The sequence below is a fragment of the Carassius auratus genome, chromosome 30 (genome assembly GCF_003368295.1).
Source record: "Carassius auratus strain Wakin chromosome 30, ASM336829v1, whole genome shotgun sequence".
In the NCBI taxonomy this organism is placed as follows: domain Eukaryota; kingdom Metazoa; phylum Chordata; class Actinopteri; order Cypriniformes; family Cyprinidae; genus Carassius; species Carassius auratus.
Window position 1 is genome coordinate 23,464,124 of NC_039272.1, and position 15,840 is coordinate 23,479,963.

The following is a 15,840-nucleotide window of genomic DNA, read 5'->3' on the forward strand; positions in this document are numbered from 1 at the left end:
AACTGCAGGCCGTATTTTTATATGAAAATAAACAAGCTGAAAACACTCAAACAGAAATTTTTTATTGTTTTAAGTCTCAAATGTCAACTATACATCGGATTAGTTTCTTCTTTAAATTATAAAAAAGTAAAAATATGAATGGGATTATAATGTTATGCTAAAACTAAAATTAAAATAATGGGAAAAATCCTTAAGATAACATGTAGAAAGAGAAAAAAATCATCTTAAGCATGCAGAATAGCATAAGTGGACTTTTAATGATTAATTGCAGCTTTGCACAATTACGTAATTGTGGCATCCATCATTGTAATCGCGATTAGAAACTTGATTAATTGAGCAGCCCTAATAATACTATTAATTTTCCTTTTTAATCTTAAAATAGTTTATGTTTAGAGAGCTGGTGGCACTACAGCATCACTTCTGTTTTGTGATGAATATTTTGATGTTTCTCAGGTGTTTAGGATGGTCAGAACAGGCACTTTAGTCTCTCTTCTCCAGCTCTTCAGCACCCTTGCACCCAGAAGAGGTAAGTGATGTCCTGCCTCCACAACACCTCATGAGCATTAGATGGAACAGTGAAAAATGGACGAAAAGAGCCAAGGCACTGAATAAAGACTCAGACAATAAGTACAGGTGTCAAAAGGACTTTGAGATGTTAACCCAAAACCTTTTCCAAGTCTGTGGAAATTACTTCATCGTTCTGAAAAGTATTTTCAGATTTCAATAAGCAAACAGCTTATGATGTACCGCATCTATGCAAAAAGACACCTCACTGAATTTACATAATTTAAATCCATTCTTCACAATCTGTCCTCTGCTTAGCTTTTTCTCAGGATACCCTCTACCCCTTTGGACCAGCTCACAGGGATTTAGAAACCCCTAAGATGGATGATGGCAGTTCTCCAGAGTTTCCACTACTAATTCCGTTCATATTATTCAATGTGCCCTATAGGTCCCTTTATGTAAGTGTCCAAAATATGCAAGAGAACTGTGAGAAAAATCAGCCAAAATATCAATGCAACATCTTAGCTGTTCGATTCTGCAGGGAATTGTGTAACAGCGAACCATCTTACATTTCCCAATAGGTCAACAACAATGGAGTGATCTCCTTCAACGTTCAGGTGAGTCAATTCACTCCAGAGGCTTTTCCCCTCAGTGACAGCCGTTCCTTCATTGCCCCTTTATGGGCTGACGTGCATAATGGTATCCGTGGGGATGTGTACTACCGTGAGACAACAGACCCAGAGACCCTGGAGAGGGCCACTCAGGATGTCAGAAAGTATTTCAAGAATATGGTGTCCTTCACTGCCAACTGGGTCTTCATCGCTACCTGGAATCAGGTCACCTTTTATGGAGGCAGCCAGACAACCCCGGTGAGCCAAAAAGAGTTTTATTGGCATGACCAATGTAAAAAAAATTTGAATGAGCAACATGTACTGTGTGATCACCACATTAATCACAACCACCAGCAAAACAAAGTCATTCTTTTTTCTTTTCAGGTAAATACATTTCAGGCAGTTTTGATCTCTGATGGACAAGCTTCTTTTGCTATGTTTAACTATGGAGAGATCAGCTGGACCACAGGCACGGCTAGTGGAGGAGACCCTCTTACGGGCCTGGGAGGAACCACAGCACAGGTAGGATCATCTTAAAATTCTCATTTGTGATATAACAGTTGTTTCAGACGTTGCTGTAGTTGTTACAGGGGTTCTGGTTCTTTGCATCAGATAGTTCCCTGGGAAATGTTTCCACCCTCTGAAAACTCACAACACAATTGATCTCTTTATCATTCTCTACTATGATTGCGCTCTCTAGGCAGGTTTTAATGGTGGAGATGTCAGCCATTACTTAAACCTTCCCGGATCACGCTCGAATGAAGTGGTCAACATTGAACATACCACTAATGTTAACGTGCCAGGACGGTGGTTTTTCCGCATCGATGCTGACCAGATAGACCCAGCAAATGGCTGCGGCCACAATGGTACAACAGAAACTATATAGTTATAGTTTTATAATGTTTTCATGGTATTTGATACATTAAATGAATATTTTACTTGTGAATACTTTAATTGTGTGTTCCTTGTTTATTTGCCATATACACTTTTTATTCAACATGTTCTGCTCATGCCCTGTCTTACACTCTCTTCTTTTTGTGTCTCCACAACCTTTTTTTTTTCAGGGCGGTTTTACCGGCGTGGGGAGGTTTTCTGGTTATCAGACCAATGCACTCAGCGATGTAGGTGTCTTGATTTGGATAATGAGGTCATCTGCCAAGAAACTCCATGTGGTCAGTTAGAAACCTGTGAACAGGTGGAGGGGGCTTACTACTGCCAGCCTACCCGTACCAGCACCTGTGTGGTGTTTGGAGACCCCCACTACCACACTTTCGATGGATTTCTTTATCATTTTCAGGTGCAGTACAGGGTTAAAATCCATAACAATAGGCATTAATAGTTAATTCTAATAATAATGGATGAATAGATGACTTGTTCTCCTTTGTTGCATTCAAAAGTACACTTGGCAAACTGATGCTTCTGGAAATAGTTAAGTATGAAATTTCTAAACCAAGAAATATAACAAAAATATTAGGATCATCATATTTCACAAATTGAGTTTATAAGATATCCATTATCAGAGGTTAGGCTAGAGGTTAAGCTCTTATGAGTTTAACCTATCACAAGCTGAATATCATGCAGTTTTTTTTCTGTGAAGTTAAACTGTAGGCTTTAACTATGTGATTTCCTTGATCTCTCATCCAGGGCACTTGCTCATACCTGTTGGCTCGTCCATGCTGGGAAATGCCTGGTTTGCCCTTCTTCAGTGTGGAGGCCAAGAACGAGAACCGTGGTGTGACCACTGTGTCCTGGCTACGGGATGTGACAGTAGAGGTGTACAACCATCGTGTCACACTACCCAAAGGGACTCTGGGAACTGTGCAGGTCAGCTTTTTTCATGTCTTAATCCTTTAAATTTTAATCTGTTACTCCTACTAAACTGACCAATTGTGCAGTATGAATAGCAGCCTAGTTGATTAAATTGTTCTTGTAGGACACAGGCAATATAACCTTTCTCAATGTCTTTCATTTTGTGATTCTGTTGTTTCAGGTGGATGGTTTGATAAAGACTCTCCCTGTTCAACTTCAACTAGGCGCTGTCAAGGTATACCAATCTGGCGTTGCTGTTGCTTTGGAAACAGACTTTGGTCTTTTGGTGACCTATGACGGACTGCACTACGCCTCAATCTCCCTCCCCAGCTCTTATTTCAACAACACTTGTGGTCTATGTGGTAACTACAATGATGACCCCGCAGATGACCCCGTGTTGCCAGATGGCTCTTTGGCAGAGAGCGTAGTAGAACTGGGTGGTAGCTGGCGAGCTGAAGACACAGATTTTCGTTGTACCGATGGCTGTGCCCAGAACTGTAGCATCTGTGAACCAGCAGCCGAAGCATTCTACTTTCGCTCAGACTACTGTGGGCTGATCAATAAGACTGATGGACCTTTCAGAGACTGCAGGGCTGTGGTAGACCCCACAGCATTTGTATACAGCTGTGTTTATGATATGTGCAGCAATCGTGATAACATCACCACCCTGTGTCAGGCTATACAGGCATACGCACTTGCATGCCAGGCCTTGGGAGTCACTATACGACCCTGGAGATCACGCTCATTCTGTGGTGAGTGATATCAGGTGTGGCCTTAAGGCTAACTCTATGTCAATAAAGTCCAGACATCGTAGAGAGTTCTTTTAGAGGTTAAATCAAGTACACATTATTAAATCCTTTTCTCACTTTCTATCATAAATACATTCTTTCTATGTTCTCTTTTGCACTGACCTTGTATTTTTCCATTTGTCATCGGCTCTTAGTATTGACATGCCCTGAAAACAGCCACTACCAAGTCTGCACAAGTGCATGTCCTGCCTCCTGCTCCGACCTGACATCACACCTCTACTGTGCCCATCCATGCACTGAGGGCTGCCAGTGTGACCAGGGCTATGTGCTGAGTGGCAGCCGATGCGTCCGTCGCTCCGAGTGTGGATGTGAACGTGATGGTCTGTACTATGCCCTAAATGAGACCTTCTGGGCAGGGGAAGGAGGGGAGGTGGGTGAAGAATGTTCCCAGCGATGTGTGTGTGGCCCATCAGGTGAAGTAACATGTTTCAATGACTCTTGTGGTGAAGGCGAAGTCTGCGTGGCAGAAGTTGGGTTGTTGGGATGTTACCCTCGTCGTGAAGCATTATGTTCGCTGTCTCAGACTCAAATACTGGCTACGTTTGATGGGTCCACAATGCCGTTGCCTGATGAGAGCTCATTCTACCTGGTGAAGACTTTGGGACGCTTGCCTGCAAATGTTACATCAGTGGAGGTGAAGATTGGCAGGAAGCTGGTGAATAAGGGCCCTACATGGCTGCGTCCAGTGGTGGTTAGGGTGGGACATCTGGAAGCACAGATAGGTGGCTCGGATTTTGACTTGATAAAGGTTTGTGGTGACTTCCATATCCTCTAATCTTCAAAAAAAAAAAAAAAAGAGTGTCAGTTCCTGTCTGTGAAAGACGAAAGATGTGAAGATACCTACTTGGGACACTTCACGTTAGCAATATCATTATTTGTATAATAGCTTAGATTGTTCCTCAATATATTCTCACATATTGTTCAGATCAAGTTATCTGATTGTGTGACATGCTGATGATGTTGTAAATCTCCTCTCCACCCAGGTCAACAGTGAACCAGCAATTCTTCCTTATGTCCATCCAGTGGAGCCTTTAATGATATACCGGTCTTCTGCTAATACCACAGTGATTGAGTGGAGTGGTTTAGTCCGCACCCGATACTCACGTCAGGGCCTGCTAAACATCACTCTTTCCACCCTCTTTTACAACACTACCTGTGGTCTTTGTGGTTTCTTCAATGGAGATCCAATTGATGACTTCCGTCTACCTAGTGGAAGGCAGGCTGATACACCGGAACAGTTTATTGAAGGCTGGAGAGCCATTGCGGATGATCTGACATGCAATGGCGACTGTGAGGACTTGTATCGTATGTGTACAGATTTAAGGCTGTACCAGAGCCCGTGGCTGTGTGGAAACATCAATGACCCAGGAAACAGCTCGTTCCTGGCTTGCCACATAGCTGTTAACCCCTCTCCTTTCTTCAGGAACTGTCTCTACAACATGTGTGTGAAGGAAGGAAACCGTTCTGCCCTGTGTAACTCCCTCCAGGCATATGCTACAGCTTGCCAGGATGCGCAAATCAACTTAGGAGCCTGGAGGAGTGCTACCAACTGTCGTAAGTGTGTTTGTTGTTTCTCTCTTTAATAATTTTCAGCACCTTCTATCCCTTTCACATAGTTAACTTTTTCATTCTTTCTTTAGCTCTTCCCTGCCCAGAAAACAGTCGTTTTGATGAGTGTACCTCTGCATGCCCTCTCACTTGCTCTAACTTGGATGATCCTGAGGAGCCGTGCCCTCTACCCTGCTCAGAGGGCTGCCAGTGTGAAGAGGGATATGCCCTCCGTGATGGCATCTGTGTGGCACGTAGCGATTGTGGCTGCTTCTACCTGGGCCGCCAGCTAGCCACCAATGAGACATTCTGGACAGACTGGGAGTGCCAGGAGCGCTGCTACTGCAATGGCACAGACAACAGCGTCTACTGCACCTTCTCACCCTGTCACCCAGAGGAGTACTGCCAGGAGAATGAAGGCCTGTTCTTCTGTCAGCCAAGGACAGTGGCCATGTGTGTTGTTGCTGGTTATGGACACGTTTTGCCATTTGGAGGTGTACCATTTGACATTCAGAGCAGCTGTACTCTTCGTCTGGCCACTACTGAGTGTGGAGAGGGGGACAATGAAGGCTTTGGGGGACTAGACAGTGCAGAGACAGTTCTGGGGGGACTGCCCAAGTTCCAGTTTTCAGCTCGGAATGAAGAGAGAGACACAGGCCAGTCTATATGGGTGCGGGGATTTGTTCTGGAGGTCTATGGATATGAAATTGAGGTGTCACAAAGTTTCAAACACACAGTCACGGTAGGTTTGTCATGAGCTATGAGTTAAGATAATGAACAATATGAATCTTTATCTTTTGTTTGCTTCGTTTTAAGCAGGTTTAAACATGTCCCAGAATCGTAATTGGCATAAACCTCAATATTGATTTGAGTGGTACAAGTAGCATGTTCATATTTGTGTGTACAGATGTGATCCAGCAGGCAAAGCTGATTTGGATCAGTACAAAATTCTACACCTGCACCTGAAACAGACAGCTACTCATATAATTTTTGTCCATTTGCATGAGTGGCAGACATTTTATAATCACAAGAATTCATCTGTTATTCTAGAACACCACCTTTTGAAGGTCAAACTCCTCATTTTTATGACACTAAGTTATTTAGTCAACCAGACAGAAGAACTAAACAAAGCAGTACATTTTTTCAGGTGAGGGGTATAATATTTCAGCCACCATCTGTTACCACACTGGAGCAGATACAGAGGGAAACTTATAACTGAGTGATGTCTGGAATGAGTTCACAACACCATTGAAAGATCTGAGGAACTTTAGATCAAATAAAGATTGAGGGGAGAAGAAAACCAAGTTGGAGAATGAGAGACAGAGGGAATCATCATGAATCTGGCTTTTGAACTCTGTTAGATAATATAGATAGATGATAAACAAAAAATGGATAAAAGGAGATTATATAAGAAGCAAAGTCAGAAGATGAGTCTGAAAAGGATGTATTATGTACTAAATTGTTTTGACTGCTATATTGAAACAAATGTCAATGTTTTAAAGTATTTATCTCTTTTAGGTGAACAAAGAGCGCCTGTATCTGCCTTTAAAACTTGGTCCAGGGAAAGTTAACATCTACACCCTTGGTCTGCAGTTACTTGTGGAGACAGACTTTGGTCTGAAGGTGGAGTGCAAATCAAAATACATTTTGCAAACCACTTTTATGCTTGTAAAACACATTCTGTACACCGTTACAACATTATCCACTGTGTAAGCTAATACACGGTTAATATCTCTACAGGTGGCTTTTGATTGGAATACGTTACTGCTTCTGACTCTTCCTCGCAGTCTCTTTAATGCCACCTGTGGTCTCTGCCAAGGAATGCCCATTACTGGTCCCGCACTAAGTGTCACAGAATGGGGCATGGCATGGGCAGAACGTGACACCTTCTGCCAAGTGGGTTGCGGGGACTCTTGCCCTCGCTGTGGATTGGCTGAGAGGGGCCTAGCTGCTGAGGTCCCGGCCCAAGTAACAGATGCTGTTGGTAACATTGACATCGATAACGGTAACCCAGGAAACCGTTTCCACTTTGCTGAAGGGTTGTATGTGTATGTCGAACCTGAGGCAGTGAGATTATGCGGACTTATAATAGACCGTGGAGGTGTGTTTGCACGCTGTCACAGCAAAGTGGCACCAGCATACTTCTACCAGAGCTGTCTGCAGGATACATGTGTAGATCAAGGTGCGAGAGAGACCATCTGTAATTGGCTACAGGTTTATGGCACTACCTGTCAGACACAAGGAGTGTCTGTCATCGGCTGGAGAAATTCCACACCTTGTGGTGAGACAGATTTTATGTTTATTTGAGTTTATTTACTCTTATGCCACGATCTTGTTTTGCATAAAAATCAATGTTGCTTTCTAAGGCAAGCATCACAACTATTATTTTTATATATATCTTATTTGAGGTTAGGGGTTTGTTCTACAGTAAATTGTGTGGATTATTAAGAGAGAGATGTGCAGTTAATTTTCAGAGCAAGTGATCAGAGAAAAAACATAGACTTACAATGAAGGAGGAACTTGACTTAGACCAGTAAACTGCCACTTAACCAGCCAAAATGTGGCTAACCACAAACCATGGCTTAATTTACAAATGTTCTGTTTTCCTAACATAAAAACTACAAGACATTTTATCACAGTCAAAGCCCCTTGAATGCCACACATTCATATAAGCCCTTTAAAGTGAAATACAATACATCCTCCCCTTTACTTCTGGAGGAGCTCACCCGTCCAATGAACTATGTGTGTGCCCAGTACTGTCGTGCCCCGTGAACAGCCACTATTCCAGCTGTATGATGGTGTGCCAGCCGCAATGTGCCCCTGCACGTGGACAGAGAGACTGTAACCAGTACTGTGTTGAGGGGTGCCAGTGTGACCTAGGCTATGTGCTCAATGGCAAGAGCTGTATCCTCAGTCAGAACTGTGGATGCTACACGGATGGTAAATATTATGAGGTAAGACAAAACTAGACAAAGCCAATACATCTAATAAAAGATATAATAATAAAAAAACTATATTAAAAGCATGCACTACGAAAATACAAAACCAAATTATTATTTTTTTAACTGCCCCACTTTTTTCTGTATCTAATCAGATTACCTAGGAAAAAAGAAATTAAAAGAGTATTAAGATATAATAAATAATAAGACTTAATTCATTATTAAGCATTTGTGCTCCATAAAAGAGTGATAAAAGTTCAAAGAAAGACTGAATTTAGTATTATCAGTTAATCAATTATCAACCACCCTGGACACCCTAGAAGCCAAATATTAACAGACTTTTGTATGAGTAAGTGTTTTCACTCTATTTTCTCTGTTTCTAAGCCTAAGCAGTTGTTCTGGAACAGTGACTGCACTAAACGCTGTCAGTGTATTGGACGGAATCTGATTCAGTGTGACCCACGGCGATGCAAAGCAGAGGAGGAATGCGTCCTACGTCACGGTGTGCGAGGATGCTTTGCCCGACGTACTCAACACTGTGTGGCATCAGGCGGTGGCGTCTTCCGTACTTTTGACGGTGCCTCTCTTCGTTTACCTGCCTCATGCTCCTTTGTTCTTTCAACGATCTGTCACAAGCTGCCGGAGTTATCTTTTCAACTCATTGCCAATTTTGACAAGTGGAGTACACCCAACCTAACCACCATATCCCATGCTTACCTCTACATCAACGAGGAGAACATTCTCATCTCCGGAAACACCGTTAAGGTGGGAACTTCGAAATTGTAATACAAATTACTGCTCTACTGGAAAGTGAATATTGGAGCTAGCATTAGAGGATGGATTTTTGACTTTCTTTTTATATGTTGACTATGAAATTATTATGTAACGATTATGCAGCTAAATGCTAAGTGTTTTCCTCTGTTGTCTCAGGTAAATGGTACGCCCGTGTCCGTACCTTTTGTCACCGGTCTAATGACCCGAGTATCCACATCAGAGGGGTTCCTGGTGATCGACACTCCCCAGGACATCCAGGTGCGTTATAACCGATTCAACACCCTCAGCATTACGATGGGCCCCCGGCTGCAGAACAAGGTGTGTGGACTGTGTGGGAACTTCAATGGGGACCCCTCTGATGATTACATCACCTCCCGTGGAAAGCCTGCCGTCAGTGCACTGGAGCTCGCTCAGAGCTGGAAAACCAACGGCATGCAGAACAGGTTTACATTTATCATCTCATCTCGTTAGTTTCACCCTGTCCTCTTTTCGCTGCCAGTCATTTTCAATCCTCCATTGCCTGACTCTTGCCTGTAGTTGTGACGAGACCCAGTATGTGGCCCTGGCTCAGTCCTGTGATAATACAGCAGTATCAGAGCTCCAGGGAGAAGACAACTGTCTGAAGCTCACAGATTTGAAAGGTTTCTTCCAGCCCTGCCACGGCCTGCTGGACCCTCACCCCTTCTACCAGTCTTGTTACATGGACGGCTGCTACAACCACCGTAAGGCCCAGGTGTGCGGCTCAATGGCAGCCTACGCTGAGGCCTGCCGCTCTTTCGGCACACTCACCACCAAGTGGATCGCGCAGGAGAACTGCTGTAAGAGGACCCTGCCACCTACTGGATAAGCACAGGCAGCACAGCTCAATTGTCATTTTTAGAAGTACATTCTACATGTATCTTAAAAAATAAATGTATATTTATTTGATCATTTTTATTATTATGATTTGTTCCAGGGACTATCACAAGTCATTTTTACAATTTTTGACAAACAGATATTTTATTAGAAACATTCTGTGCTAACTTTGTAACTGGACCTGTCTTTAGCAGAATGGATCTATGACCCCTGTGCAGGAGAGATTTGCTCGAACACCACATGTGAGCAGGAGAATGGAGGAGATCTGTGTGGCTGCCCTGAACTGCCCAGCACTGAAATTAGTGAGTAAAAGATGTATTGCGGCAGAAATAAATATAAATCCTTTGTAAGGTCACTTTATCATTCATTCATCATCAAACCCATTCACATTATCCTGTACTAGTTACCTTTTATGTTATAATGTTAGGCTAAGTGCTAAATTAAATGGTCATATAATAAACTGGTATGAAATATTGAGAAAAGACCTTATATCTTGTACCTTTTGGCGTAGGTGAGGATGACATAATCCAGGCAGAGGTGACCTGTAAACACGCTCAGATGGAGGTTTCTATCTCTAAGTGCCGTCTGTTCCAGCTGGGCTTTGAGAGGGAAGACGTACGAATTAACGACCAGCACTGTGCTGGTATCGAGGGAGAGGATTTCATCTCCTTTCGTATCAACAATACCAAGGGACATTGTGGCTCCATTGTACAGGTGAACAAATCCCTCCTTTCCCTCATTAACAATTGCTCAAGATCAGACCGTCTCAGTTTTTAGACAGTATGAGCTCTGCCTCTTGAGAGAGTGGAAAGTACTGGTTCTGGTTCCATTCACATCCATTTCCATGTGAATACAAGCAAAGAAGTTTAGGTTTGGTGCACATCTGCGCAAAGACATTGGAGCGATAGACATCTGCGCAAAGACTGCTCTGCACATTTTGTATGTGTCTCTTGTCTGACACACTCAGCTCAGTTCATGGATCTTTCTCCTAATGAGCTGATGATCTTAATCAGGTGTGTTAAATAAGGGAGACATACAAAATTGTACGCCCATGAGGACTGGAATTGAGAACCACTGACTTAGACCATCTAGGACCAGCTTAAGCAGGTTTAAAATGTATTTGTTTCACTAATGTCTCAGCCTCACAAACTCGTCATCTAACATCCTAAAAAGTTTTTTAGAATTACACATTCATAATGTACATTTTTCTAAGGGGAATAGTTTTACCCTCTGTGAAACCATACTGCCGCCTTGTGAAGGACGGAACAGATGAAAATAATATTATACATTACATTTTTTGAGTCGAAATATAAATGGTCCCATATGATTGCAATGCATTATTTAAGATTGTTCTGCATTTATGCTTGTTTGAATATTAAATCATCATGCTTTGAAAATATTCCACATTTTGAGGACAAAAAGTCTCATTGGTGCTCATTGGTCTGCTATATAAGACTATTAAATGTTTCCTAATTTAGTTCTACATTGCTCAGGTTGGTACACGATCAATGTTGAAATTGCTTTCCAAATATGTTTTCAAGAAAGATCCTTTGCAACTAATCATTTAGACTTTCAGATTTTCAGCAGAAGATACTCTTTTTGCTTTTCGTAATTACATTTTCATTGTATGTATATTTGATGTGCTGATTGCTTGGCTGAATATGTTATTCTCAGTGGAAAGGTAATTCAATTTACTGTAACTTTTATGTGTGTGTGTGTGTGTGTATTTGTGAGTCCAGTCAAATGGAACACACATTATGTACAAGAACACAGTGTGGATCGAGAGCGTGAACAACACAGGGAATATAGTGACACGTGATAAGACCATCAACGTGGAGTTTTCCTGTGCTTATGAACTGGACATCAAGATCTCGCTGGAGACAGTATTGAAGCCAATGCTCAGGTCAGCTGTCACACATACACCCCTTACAAAAAATACCACAGTATTACATAGGTAATATTATGTTATTCTTTAAAGTACCGTAATATTCCATGGTTATATATTTACGTACCTTACTCTAATATTTTTTTATCTTTGTCAACAGCCACATTTATTATAATAAATAACAAACACTGCAGATAACATAATCTCATATTACATGCACAATGCTCAGTTGGTTGCACTACATATGTGACAAATGATAAACATAATAACCTCTCTTTTTTTCTGCTGTCCACAGTATAATAAACCTCACACTGCCGACCCAAGAGGGCAACTTCATCACAAAAATGGCCCTGTATAAGAACGCCTCATACCGGAATCCGTACCGCGAGGGAGAAGTGGTGCTGAGCACCAGGGACATTCTGTTTGTGGGGGTGTTTGTGGAAGGAGCAGATGATAAACAGCTTATTCTCATTGTTAACATGTGCTGGGCTACACCATCTCGCTACAGCAGCGATCGCCTTCGTTACATTATCATAGAGAGAGGGTAAGAAAACAGCATATAAAAAAAACAACCATTTCAGTCCATATTTAACATATTTTAAAATACTGTTCAGAAGAGGACTACACACCCATATACATACCTACTGCTCTCACATAGCATAACTGTAATTGCAGGTGTCCTAACATCAAGGATAACACTATAGGCATGGCTGAGAATGGCGTGTCCCTGACCTGCCGCTTCCACGTTACTGTCTTTAAGTTCATTGGGGATTACGATGAGGTGCATTTGCACTGTGACGTCACTCTGTGTGACTCAGAGACCAACGCTTGCAAAGTGGTGAGAGCTTGTACACACACACACATCGACAAACACCTTTTTTATTTTATTTTTAGTCGTTTTGCCATTTAAAACAATAGTGACAATGGTAAAGGGGGCTGGTTCATAATGTGCCACTAAAGCATGGCTTGAAATGAAAAATACTATTTACATATGGTTCACTTGTTCATCTCTCCATCAGTCATCCTGGAGAAGTGCTTCTTTTGGATTTGTAATGACAGAATCTTTTACAGAATTGCCCTCATAACAAACGAAGTTATACGGATTACAGTCAGCATAAAGAACAGATCCTGTCAGTGGGACCAATCAGAAGAAGAGGTAGGCTACGGAGTATATTTTAGATTTGTGCATGAGCGCATGTCCTGAGAGTGTGTGTATGTGTGTGGAATGTGTCTGTAGTTTAATAGTGGAGGCAATATGATGTGGGTGTATAATTGGGTGTTTTGTGTATGTGCATATCAGCAAGGTGATTACAGCTATAACAGTGTGTGTGTGTGTGTGTGTGTGTGTGTTTTAGATTTAGACTGGTGTGAAGAGGATAATGGTGGCTGTGAGCAGATCTGCACTAGTCAAGTAAAAGGCGCTGTGTGCAGCTGTGTGACAGGCATGCTGCAAAGAGATGGGAAGAGCTGCCGAGGTAAAATACAAATACACACAGACATGGGCTGTTTTAATTATTTTAAATAGGCAGAAATTTGCCGAAAGTGGTGTGCTACAAACAATAAAACATCCCAGTGCTGTAATATGAATTATTAGGACTCTTGGAGCACAGCACTTATTGCATGTGTGACACTGCTTTTATGCAACAGTAAAAAATAAATAAATAAATAAATAAATCTTATTTAAACCTACATTTTAGGCACAATATTGCCAGCGAGGTTTTGTATTTTTGGTCCACTAAAGAAAATAGTTCCAAACAAATCACAGCAATGCAGTGCTTATGTATTTTTGTAGGCCAACCCGTACTAGGTAGGTACTATCACACTAGCTCTGTTAACAAAAGGCCAGTGGGATTTTTTTTTAACTGGCTTTTGGATTATTGCAGAAAAGCAGCTCTGTGACACATTTCGTTCATTATCATGACTTTGACAAATGAACGCAACTTTTATGAATTTGAAGCCTAAATACTATCTCCAAAAGTTAAAAGCCAAGTCTGAGTTAGAATAGCTTTTAAGAATGTGAGTATAAACACAACAAGGCTGTAAAAGCAAACTAGTGAGTAGATGAGTTTACCTGTTTTACAACCTGTATAGGCCCATTTAGCAAATAATCAGCAATTGCAAGAAAAAGCTTTTAAAAATCAAAGTGGGTATTATTGATGTATTTTATAAAAAATAAAAAATAAAATATTGAATTTAGGATGATGATTTGCTAAAATGCTAACTTATTTCCAGATTTAGACCTTCAAAAACACATTTTCCCTGCAGCAGTCTATTAACAAATGATATCAGATGTGGCCCACAGTACTATAAGTTGCATCAGCTACAATAAGTTTCACCCATTACAAAAAACAGACAACAAGGAAATGTCCTTTAAGATTTTAAAGCAATACAATTCTGCTTAAAAACATTCAGCATATAAAAACAAAAATGATTGTACTTGAAAATATGTAACACAAAGTAGTAGATCCACTCAGAACCAACTTTTGTATGTTTCTTCATGTTTCTATACAAGAGGTTTGTCATTTTACTACTTTATGTCCATTTATTTATTTTTTTTTACACATTTTCCATTTATAATAAATGTCAGTGTTGTCATCAGACACTCTTGTACACTACACTTGCACAAATATATATTAAATGTCAGCAGCAGCATCCGTTGACATCCTGTTTCTCTGTAACTCTGAAACAAAGTGAAACTAGTGCATTCTTCATGACTTCGCTCAAATTGTAAACTGCTTGACCCTCTGTTCTCATGAATCTCTCTTCTCATTTTCTCTTTCTTAACAGTTGCCAGTATGAGTACTGACCTTCAACCCCAGCTTCTTCTGGGAGCTGTTGTTGTAAGCGTCAACATCTTACTGCAAACACACACCTCAGTTTTTTTCTCTTAACACACACCGAGCAAGTTCAAGGGAGACAGAGGCGTATACAGACAAAAGGGAGGAGAAAAGAAAAGCATAAGGAGCCAGTGAGGGGATATGCATGTGATGCATCAGCAGTCCTGCAGAGAGGACCACCTCTGGGCAGTTCCCTTCATCGAAGTGAAAACTGTGATCAAATGAAACCAACTGAACCTTCACCAGCTGGATATCTCAGACATACTGTAAACAATGTGCCTCAGTCCAATATAATAACCTGACACCCTTCAAACCCTGAAAAATACCAAATCTTTTCTTTGGCACTACATGAAAGCAAAAAAAAGTAAACTGTGACTTTGAAACGTAATAATAGAAAGACAACTACTGAATATTTCACAGCCATGAATTACAGATTAGCAAGCGTTACTTATTAGATGATGAATTTTCCTGAAAAATCACTGAAACGTGAAAGCACGTGTTGCAAGAATGGATGATTATTCTCAACACCAGTTATGTTGTAATGTTTTTGTTTTAGTTGATTTGATGAAATGCATACCCTGTACTGTTTGTTTCTTATTTAAATCCCTTTTTTTTTTTTGCCATACTGAAGTATTGCTGAGATCAAAATGCCAATCAGCATTTGTATTGCTTTGTGTTCCTACGAATACAAGTGAGTGAATAGTGTTTGGTACCAACACACAAATGTTCTTGAGTAGTCAACTTTTCAAGCATCACTTATTTAAGCTGTATATAGTAGGCCATGTTTGATGGATGTGAACACGTTTGTTCTGTACTATAAATACTCAATGTACTGTATGAATCACTGACATAAAGTGAATTGTTAGTCATCAACTCCATTAATGTGGTAATATCACTCATATGTCATGGTGATGATGATGATATTAATGGAAGATTCAAGGACTGTCTCTAATCACTTTGCTCATGACACCACACAGATGAAATATACTGTATTTCCTGTAGGTTTGGAACTGCCATAAAGCATTGGTGACGTGTAGTCAGGTCTGGTGACCAAATACTTACTGTAACAATGTTTTTTTTTTATTCTAGGGGTTGTTTGATTTGTTTTTAATCTGATATGATTTATTTGAGAATAAAGTGAGCAATTCACATTGATTCTGCTTCTATTCATAGTGCATTAGTCATGGCTTCTGCAGCAAGCCAAAGATAGAGAGCGGGCGCGCGCGCGCAGAGAGAGAACGAGCGATCCGCGTTGCTGTGGCGACCGCT

The 15,840-nt window shown here is 41.0% G+C and overlaps 1 protein-coding gene across 1 annotated transcript; it reads left to right on the forward strand.

Moving 5' to 3' along the window:
* The first annotated feature begins 445 nt into the window (after window positions 1-445).
* On the forward strand, window positions 446-15,720 carry LOC113049725 (alpha-tectorin). The gene is made up of 25 exons (XM_026212323.1): window positions 446-526; window positions 823-962; window positions 1,086-1,373; window positions 1,500-1,637; window positions 1,816-1,981; window positions 2,180-2,412; window positions 2,760-2,939; window positions 3,106-3,676; window positions 3,868-4,481; window positions 4,717-5,287; window positions 5,374-6,023; window positions 6,800-6,904; window positions 7,022-7,562; window positions 8,036-8,235; window positions 8,605-8,985; window positions 9,151-9,437; window positions 9,532-9,812; window positions 10,041-10,151; window positions 10,361-10,563; window positions 11,589-11,752; window positions 12,030-12,278; window positions 12,410-12,572; window positions 12,806-12,890; window positions 13,090-13,209; window positions 14,522-15,720. Exons 1-25 carry the CDS (start codon window positions 463-465, stop codon window positions 14,623-14,625), a joined length of 6,609 nt encoding a protein of 2,202 aa, XP_026068108.1. The 5' UTR covers window positions 446-462; the 3' UTR covers window positions 14,626-15,720.
* The last annotated feature ends 120 nt before the right edge of the window (window positions 15,721-15,840 follow it).

Coding starts and splice junctions, on each gene's coding strand:
- LOC113049725 (XM_026212323.1), top strand. CDS start 463: ATGGTCAGAACAGGCACTTTAGTCTCTCTTCTCCAGCTCTTCAGCACC. Junction 6,024..6,799: donor GTTTCAAACACACAGTCACG/GTAGGTTTGTCA, acceptor TATCTCTTTTAG/GTGAACAAAGAGCGCCTGTA. Junction 8,236..8,604: donor CGGATGGTAAATATTATGAG/GTAAGACAAAAC, acceptor TCTGTTTCTAAG/CCTAAGCAGTTGTTCTGGAA.